A 10,171-nucleotide genomic window follows, 5' to 3' on the forward strand; every position below is an offset into this window, starting at 1 on the left:
CAGAACTGTGTCGTTGCATAGGCCACTAACTAGATGGTTGATCTGTCGTCCATAGCCATTTGTTGGTTTTGGTCGATCTCGCGTTTGAGCAAGGAGGGGGCTATGTTGAAGTTGCAAGATCCATAAATTTGGTAATCCTTCTCGCATTCCAAGGGTGGCCACACTAACCAAGCCGTAAAATTATCCAATCTCCTCGCCTCTTCCAAGCCGCTCCACAACTTACCAAGTCCTTGCACAAAAGTGGCTTCCAATGTGGCTGCAAGGTTTGCACCAAGCCGCTCCAGACACAATGCACAGAGGGCCACACAATATCACCTTCTAGGCTGCTCCTCAAGGCTCAAAACGGCCCCTTTATGGGCTCTTACAAGTTTCTTTGCCAAGACTGCTCCAAAGATCGTCCTCAAGCTGTGCCAAAACACCCTCAAGAACTTCTACAAGTGATCTTCCCAAGACTGTTCCAGAGTCCCTCCTTCCAAGCTACTCATCCAAGGGGAACTTGTCCCTCCCATTGTCCCTCCCCTTTCACATCTGCAACGTTTTAAAACATTGAGTCTATGAGTGGTAAGGGGAGTGTCATCTCCATAAAGAACGGGGAGAGGGTCGTCATGGTGCGTTGGATTTTTTTGGAGAAAGCATATTGAAACGCTAGTAGTAGTGTTGCCTCCTAGTGCAACCTGCATTTCAAAACGCAACAAGTCGGAGGATCGGAAAGTCCCGTTACCATTGCAAGGGGGTCACTAGTGCTGGCGTTTTGAAACGCTAGCTGTGGTGGCTCAACTTTTAGCAGTGGAGAGGCATCATGTGCAGAGGGATTTGGGGTGGTCCAATTGGCCAGCATTTTAAAATGCAAGAGATAGAGGGGGGGGGGGGGGGGGAGACAAGGGAGAGGGCGAGACCTCTTCATTACAGGTTCACCATGATACACTCCTCTTCTCTAGATACTATGCCTTGCTCCGCCAAGGCTCTGATACCATGCCAATGATGCAGAAGCATAGAGACCAAGGGGAGAAAGCACGAGAGAGAGAAAGGCAGAGAGATATTGTGAGCCAACCAACCTTGGCAATGAAATGATGATTATAGAATGGGGGTTGAGGGTTGTTTATATAGCAACCTTAGTGAATTGCCCTACCAAGACTTTGACAAATAAGTAAAATAAATATCTAAAAGCCAAACTAAATAATGGGATCCCATTGGGCAGTTCACTTGAGATGCCAAAACTCCAACAACACATACACATTCACCTATTCATTCTTGCATGAATAGTTTCATAATCTCACACACTAAGTTTACACGCATGCATGCATCACATACATACATGCTTGAACAACACAAACACACGATATAATACACATATGCATTAATCATACTCTCATCCAAAAATAAACTCATACATGCAAGGATGCATACAAATACTTTTACACTCATCCAAAAATACACGTATACACATTATGTACAAACATGCATTGGCATAAAGAGAGAAGGGGGATTCAAGAGAGTGATGGCACTTCCCACATAACATCCAGGATATACATGCATGGAAAAAGTTTTAAACAAGAAAAAGAGAGAGGGTAAAAAGATTGATAGAGAAAAAGAGGGCTTGAGAAATAGAGAAAAAAGAGATAAAATAGAGAGAGACAATGAGAATTAGGGGAAGAGGTAGAAAAGTGAAGAGGGAAAGAGAGGTAGACAAAAAGTGGGGGATATAGATAGAGAGATGAACAGGGAAGGAGGAAGAGAGGCAGAGACGTGGATAAAGAGATAAAAAGAGAGGTAGGAGTAGAGAGGGGTAGATTGAAGGAGATAAATGGATACAAAAAGGTTGGCTTGCTCAATAAATGTCCTTATTTAAGGAAGCATGTAGCTCACCTTCCTCCACACAAGGAATTGCACAAAGTACAAGGATTAGTTAAATCAATATTTTGGGACAACTAAGAAAAAGACATGCTACAACAGATAAGGTCCCTCTAATCAAGATCAATTAATAGAAGAAAGTATCACCTAAGTTGGGACAAAACACCTTGCCCTTAGGGGGAGAGGGGATAAAGGCTCAAGTAATATCAACACAACGGTAGGTGTAAATATAGCAACCAAAGCCATATGGAAAAAATGGGGAAATAAAGCATTACAAAAAGCCCGCATGCGCTTACAACTTGCATACAACAACCTAGAGAAACCCATAGGTATGTTTAAAAACATAATTCTTTTGACATGTGGAGCTTAGTTTCACCATGCTTTTGCTATTGTGGATTTTAAACATGATCCCAACTATGACATGATTTTTGGTCATCCGTTCATTTATCAGCTTAAGGTAGTGCAAGATTGGGGTTGTGGCTACCTATATCTACATCACCAATACATGACCACAAGGGTCAACCTAATCACCCATAATTAACGAGAAGTAGCAAAACTCCCAAAGTAAATATTTCAAATCAGTCACATCTAATATGGAAGAGGATTCCAAAGGATCCTGTGAGTGCATGATGGGTGCATGCACGACGTAGAAGGGGGAAGAGGAGAGATGCAAGCACTATGTGGGGTGGAGTAGAGTGGCAAGAAGCCCCACTCCTTATCCGTTTATATGTATATAAAGAATAAGTGAGTAGGTTAGTGAGGCCAGTGGGTGACTGGACAGGGACCTTTGACCCAATGCATTTTCGCCTTCAATCCCAACAACCTCCCACTTAAAGGTGAATGTGGTGATAAGTGGGTCTTACTAGCTAAACTACTAGTACGTGCAAAAAAATAGGTGAGACACACTCTCTCAACCTATGCCCACTGGCTCGCTCACTCGATGTACATGGAGTCGTATTAGCTCTATTGATAGGTGAGCATGTGTATCCATGCTAGAGCCTGCATGGAAATCTCGGAGACAACTTTGTATAATCTACATAGCTCCAGAACGCATCATGCTCCTGTCAATCATCATACGACTGGCAATCCATGTTGTAAATGCTCCCATTACAGCTGCTAGGTTGGGCCTCGACACTAGTAGACTGAACATGAGATGCTCAAACGCTAACAAAATATGTGCAATCCTAGCTAAACTAGCCTCCTTAGTGCTATTTGCATATACTGCATCATCAAGACTACTCATCATGTATGGATGTGTCATATTCAACATTGGGATGGCTACGTCCCTCTTATCCATAGACAGAACTATGTGTACTAGCATCAACTCATCAACCTCTAGTCCACACAATGAGAGAATGTGTGTGTGTGTGTGTGTGTAGGAGAGTATACCCCCCCTCTCATGCTTGGTCCACACACCTCTCTCTCTCTCTCTCTCTCTCTCTCTCTCTCTCTCTCTCTCTCTCTCTCTCTCTCGTATGATCTTATTATTTCATTTGGACATGTGTCCTCTTTTATTCTCTTTGAGAAAAAGAACTTAATTATTTATTTTTATGTATCTAAATTCTCATTGAACCCCTTTAAAACCTATCTGTTAGGAAATAAGACGTAGCTAAATAGATAATTGAGTAGATTACTTAATGGAGAGAGACAGATTTATATACACGAGATTATAGAGTAGAGAGAGAGAGAGAGTACACACGATATACGTTGTTCACCCAATGTGGGCTACGTCCACGGGAAAGCAGCCACTCAATGGCTTTAGTACTTCAAAAACAAGAAGTAGTTTACAAAGGGATTATACCCTTAATGGAGCTCCCGCCTTGCTTCACTCTCACCACCTCACACTCACCTTGTTGCATCAACTTCACACTATGAAATATGTGTAGAAATGGCCTCCTTTTATAGGCCAAAAGGGCTACCCTCTCTTATGAGAAACAGCCATGTGTAGCCGCCCTTGTGCGAATAAGTCCAAATCGGACCCTCCAATCCGCCCATGTGTGGCCGCCCTTGAGAAGACAAGTCCGCTTTTGAATTCGTCCACCGGCCATTCACTTCTGACCACCGGCCACCGGCCATTGACTTCCGACCACCGGCCATCGGCCATTGACTACCGGCCACCGGCCAACCGACTGGTTGTTTTCCGACCACTTTCCGGCCGCCGTCCGGCCATAATATTCCGGCGAAAAAGAATATTCCGGCGAGAAAAAGTCTCTAGGGCCTCCGCCCCCGAGGCCTTTAAAGTTGCCCCTGATTCTTGTCCGTGAAAATTTTGGTTTCCGGTGAGTGATTTTCCTTCACGCACAATGGCTTCTCCTCATAATGGGGGCCTTACAAATGTGCGCTTTTTCCACAGAAAATTACAAGGGTAAATCAGGCTCCATACTTAACAATCTCCCACTTGGAGACTGATCTCCAAACCAAACCTGTGACTGCTTTCCATTCTGGCTTCTTATCCTTGAATGCCGATTGAAGATGAGCAAAAGCTCAACTTCTCCTTGTTGACCACCTTTGTAAACATGTCTGCAGGATTTTCACTTGTATGCACCTTTCCTAGCTTTAGTTGTCCCTCTTCCAAAAGAGTGCGTATGAAGTGATATCTCACCTCAATGTGCTTTGTCCTTGAATGAAAGGCTGAGTTCTTCGCAAGATGGATAGCGCTTTGGCTATCACTGTACAAGACACAATTGTCTTGTTTGAATCCAAGCTCTTCTAAGAATCTGTGAAGCCACAGAATTTCTTTGCTTGCCTCCGTCATTGCTACATACTCTGCTTCCGTGGTAGAAAGTGAAACCACTTTCTACAGCTTTGAAGCCCAGCTTACTGCTGTGCCTCCAACCGTGAACACATAGCCAGTAGTGCTCCTTCGAGTATCTTTGTCACCTGCCATATCTGCATCAGCATACCCTTCTAGAAAAATATCAATTCCTCCAAAATACAAAGCATTTGTTGTTGTCCCTTTTAGGTACCTAAGTATCCACTTCACAGCTTGCCAATGCTCTTTACCTGGGTTGTCCATGAACCTACTCACAACTCCCACTGCATGTGCAATGTCTGGCCTTGTCCAGACCATAGCATACATTAGAGAACCTACCGCTGCAGCATATGGAACTTTAGACATATAGGCTATCTCCTCTTCTGTCTTTGGACACATATCCTTCGTTAGTTTAAAATGACTAGCCAAAGGTGTAGAAACTGGTTTTGCATTTTGCATTGCAAACCTTTCTAGTACCTTCTTGATGTAATCTTCTTAAGATAGCTTTATTGTCTTCTTCGTCCCGTCCCTTAATATTTTCATACTAAGTATCCTCTTTGCAGCACCTAAATCTTTCATTGAAAAAGATTTGGACAGCTCCTCTTTTAGGTCTTTGATGTCCTGCATGTTAGCACTTGCAATCAACATGTCATCAACATACAACATTAGGATGATGAATTTCCCATCTCCCAAATTCTCCGTGTAGACGCAGTGATCCGAGTTGCATCTTGTGAATCCATGATCCAACATCCATCGATCAAACTTCAAGTACCATTGTCTTGATGCTTGCTTTAAACCATACAAGCTCTTCTTTAATCTGCAAACTATTTTCTCCTTACCTTTTACTTCATACCCCTTTGGTTGAAGCATGTACATTTCCTCCTCTAAGTCACCGTGAGGGAATGCCGTATTTACATCCATTTGCTCGAGATTTAGATCATGAGCAGCCACAAGGCTTAAGACAAGCCTAATTGAGTTCATTTTTACAACAGGAGAAAATATTTCATTGAAGTCAATACCTTTCTTTTGAGAAAAACCTTTTACCACAAGCCTAGACTTGTACCTTTTCTTCCCACCTTCTTCTTCCTTTAGCTTGTACACCCATTTGTTTTGAAGTGCCCGCTTACCTTTAGGCAAGTAGGCCCAATGTAGAGCCCTCCATGTCTGTGACTCGAAGAAGCACATACACTGGCTGCAATGCCACTGTCAAACTCTGAACCTGTGTCCAAAAGGACTCATCGAGCACCCGTCGCTGTATGTATTTAGTGGGCTCTGTCTGCGAGTGATGCATCAATCTCCACTTCGGGTCCACGACTGTCTGGAGAAGTGGATCCCTCAATTTGAAGAGTCTCTGTAGCACTAAATACACATAAGCAAATCTGGTCTTTGAGGGTCGCACCATATCAAGTGTACTGTGGCTCCTGAAGATAGCTAAAGCTTGATGTTTCTTGCGGAAAAAGGTGGTCATCTTAGTGGCATCTGTAACAATAGGCAATACCCAAGGAAACTTGCCTATATCCTCCATAAGTAAGTCAAGACAATGCGCAACACACGGAGTCCAAGAAATCCGAGGGTAAGCTGCCTCGACCATTTCACCCATAAGTTTACAATTTGAGGCATTGTCAGTCACAACCTGTACCACATTATCCTTCCCAACCTCATCAATAGCTTTCTTGATGTGCCCAAAGATAAACTCACCACTGATGTGCTCTCCGGCCTTGCCTGCATCCACAACGCGCAAGAAGTATGTGCCAAGATAAGACGACACAAGAATATTAATGATGTGCCGCCTACGAACATCACTCCAGCCATCTGATATGATGGTGCACACAAACTGCTGCCAACCGGCCTTGACCGGGACCAAAGCCTTATCTATCAAAGCCTTCTGCTCATCAAGCATTGTAGGGCGCATCTTCTTATACTCCACCCTTGACCATGAATCTGTGTGACCAACATCAGCTATAGCCTGGACCATCCTCTTCCATTGCTCAGTCCTCAAAACATTGAAGGAGATGTTGCACTCAATGAGAGTACGCGCAATCTCCATCTCAGCCACCTTTTGACGCTCCTTCACCCAAGAGAGAGAGTTCACACACGAAGGCAAGGTGCTTTGCCTACCTGCATCCATATCACCTCGATCTTCCTCCTCCTGCACAACTCGAGCCCTCTTTCTACTAGAACCAGCAGTGGGATGATCCTCTTGAACCTCGGAAGATGAACCACCAAAATCTCCAATAAGAGCATCATGAAGAGAATCCTGTGTGTGCTGGCTACCTGTATTTTTTTTTGGTGTTGGTACTTCGGGAAAATTCTCCGCAATCAGCTTGTCCCTAATATCCTGTGGAACCTTTTTGCACCCTCCACAATTGTTGGTCGTGCCAATGCCCGTCAGATGCTTGACGACACGAGAAATTGTACTCGTGAGCTCAAAATTACAGTACTTGCATTGCCATCGTCGAGTGCTGGAACCCGCTTGGCCTGGAGTGTTGATAATGCGGATGAGATTGGTATGCTCCTTCCAGTACGGGTTGCATGGCTTAGGCATGATGAATCTGTCGCAAACAATAAGACACACGCGACACGAGTGAGATAGAGAGACAGAGAGACAGAGAGGGGGAGCCCCGGAGCCTGCAATAAGAACTTGGAGAAGAGAGAGAGAGAGAGAGAGAGAGAGAGAGAGAGAGAGAGAGAGAGAGAGAGAGAGAGAGAGAGAGAGAGAGAGAGAGAGAGAGAGAGAGAGAGACTTTACCTACACAGTGACACTTTGTTTCTCTGCAGAGATAATTGACTGCGTTATTGGTTTTCTGCAACCCAATGCAAACGCCTAAAAAATAAGGCCAAAAAACTGGTCACCTGGGCCTAGCGAAACCCTCAGGCTGGAAAGGGGGCAGAAATTTTTTATAAAAAAAACCAGCACCGTACGGATCGATCCGTACGGTACGGATCTGTACAGATCACCCGTACGATACGGAAAGGATTGGGACGTACGTGTTGATCCTACCTTGTCACAGGTGCAGTTCCAGGAGCCACACACTAAGCTGTGGCTATTTGACACATTGATCACTTCCATCATGCTTTATGGAGTGCATATATGGGGGCCTAGCCTGGATCAGATCAAGGCGTACATACGATGGATGGAGATCCATGGAGAGACCGCTTGTATCCCTGATCTCTAGGTTGATTCGGGTGAAAGCCTTAATGCCACATGAGATAATTATCACAGCTGAGATGAGCACACCTCAATTGTAGTGGAGGCTCTTATTAAATCAGTGTCTTTCATTCGTAGCACATGGGAGCTACCATGCAACATATATGCATGATGAGCGCTTGAGTCATCGCAACAACCGCGGCGAAAGTGATAGTTTATGTTGGTTCGCAGAATTATCATCTTGGTTTGAGCTACATGGATTTAGTAATGGACAGGTTGCCCCCTTTGAAGTACTCTTTGGATGCACCATCCCTCACCCTCGCATATTCAAAGACTAGTAGGATTATTAGACATGATCTCATTCAGTTGGATACTAGGAGGACTTGGCTTTCTCCGTCACATGAGTTGGGGATGAAAATGGCTTTGTATTGAGCCATCTTCTCCGGACAATAGGTGATGGGTTTATCTCACGCCCCAAGCATATATGGACACCCACCTATCTCATGGCATTAGATGTGTTATTGGTCATCTACACACCTCACCAATTGGAGATAGAGACTCGCCGATACAAAGGTATATTTTTAGAGGAGAGATTATGCTAGGTTTTCCATAGAGAGCCAATTCACAACATACTATGACATCCACAAGTGTTTTCATTGCTTATGCAGAGAGGGTTTTGGCCACTTTTCCTGCATCATGGATTACTATGGTCAAAGGTGCCTAGGTCTCTTCTTGCTGGAGATCTGTAGGCTTAGAGAGACTACCCTTAGGAGTAGAGGGCCTACACATAAAGGATCCATACAGAGCAAGATCATTACTTCTTACAGAGGGACTACTCGGGATGGCCCACCACAAGTTACCCAATCACACCCTCATTAGGACATTCTTTTTGATTGAGCCATCCAACTTGACCGCTCACAACACCCGAGGATGTGAGGATCTTCACATCGTAGACAAGATCTACATCGGAGGCTACATAGCATCATTGAGCAACATCGACCCTCCGTTAAAGTTATGGCATCTCAAGTGAATTGCTCATTGTGATCCCAATATTTATTTTGGCTTTAGGTATTTATTTTACTTATTTGTCAAAGTCTGGTTAGGGAAATTTGCTGAGGTGACTATATAAGTACACCTTGCCCCCATTGTATAATCATCAATTCATTGCCAAGGTTGGTTGGTTCAGTACTCTCTTTCTCTCTCTCTCTCTCTCTCTCTTTCTCTCTCTCTCTCTCTCTTTCTCTCTCTCTCTCTCTCATGTATTCTCCCCATTGCTCTATGCTTCTGCATCGTCGACTTTAACATGGTATTAGAGCATCGATCTCCTTGATTGTTGGGGCGGAGATCGTCGCAAAGAAGAGAAATTAGAGAAGGCGAAGTGGTGACTAGCATCGGTGTTTTTTGCTTGCCATAGCGTTTTTGAATTACAGGTGACCAAGAAGGCTCTACTATCAACCTTATTGTCATAGCGTTTTAAAACGTAGGTAATAGAAAAGGGTGACATAGGGGAGAGGACCGGCAATTGCTCGTTGACAAAGATAACGACGATAAGATTTGATAGAGGAGATTGGTATGGCACACGTGGTGGCGTCCGCAGTTCCCACAACGCCAGGTTTCTAGTCATGAGGCAGTGACCGCCACTAGCTTCAGTTAGAGAGAGGCTTGTGAGTGGCAGAGAGGGCAAAACAGTGCTCCCTATAATTGATTTGGACCCTTGTGTTGGAGTTTAAGTTACTGGTGTTTAAACCCATTGATCGAAGTTCAAGGCACATGCATCTGATAGGAAACCAATAAGACGTATTTAAAACACTATGGATGAGTGCACCAAACCATTGTTGTTGGTTGGATCACCGGCAAGATATGTTCCATAGTTCATTATCCTTGAGTATTTTGGATGTGATGTGTCAATAGTTCACGAATGGGGTTTCTTGGACGTAGTGTGGTCTATAGGTCAAATTTTCTAAAAGGCAATCGATGCTCAAGATAGCATTCTACTAAGGTACAAAGTGGAGGGTAACAAATTCTAGGTGTATCCAGCATGACAAATGTTGCTGGCGTATCCATGGTGGCTTCTTCAATAACTTGGCCTCACTATTTATGTGCATTGTGAGCTGCATAGAGGGTGTTAAAGTTATGGCATCTCAAGTGAATTGCCAAATGTGATCCCAATATTTATTTTGGCTTTAGGTATTTATTTTACTTATTTGTCAAAGTCTGGGTGAAACGAACACGCGGAGAGGATCTCTCGGCTACATGGACCGTGTATAGACACACATCGGACAAACCACCCGACCATAGCCACCATTCGGTAGCACCTCCGGTTTGGGGCCGACGTCCGAGGATGTAGGCGTCCACATATAAGATCGTGCCTCCCATACCCCTGGACTCACCTCCTTAAGGTAACCTTGCGCATTCCTAGA

At 44.2% G+C, this 10,171-nt stretch overlaps 1 protein-coding gene across 1 annotated transcript; it reads right to left on the reverse strand.

Moving 5' to 3' along the window:
• Window positions 1–5,732: 5,732 nt before the first annotated feature.
• Window positions 5,733–7,148, reverse strand: LOC147449821 (uncharacterized). The gene has a single exon (XM_086521634.1). The coding sequence runs from the start codon at window positions 7,146–7,148 to the stop codon at window positions 5,733–5,735; it is 1,416 nt and encodes a 471-aa protein (XP_086377760.1).
• Window positions 7,149–10,171: the final 3,023 nt, after the last annotated feature.

This window comes from Adiantum capillus-veneris, chromosome 10, assembly GCF_014529385.1.
Source record: "Adiantum capillus-veneris isolate H3 chromosome 10, ASM1452938v2, whole genome shotgun sequence".
Classification (NCBI taxonomy): Eukaryota; Viridiplantae; Streptophyta; class Polypodiopsida; order Polypodiales; family Pteridaceae; genus Adiantum; species Adiantum capillus-veneris.

What these genes read in the sequence shown, in the direction of transcription:
- LOC147449821 (XM_086521634.1), bottom strand. Translation starts at nt 7,148, where the DNA reads ATGCCTAAGCCATGCAACCCGTACTGGAAGGAGCATACCAATCTCATC.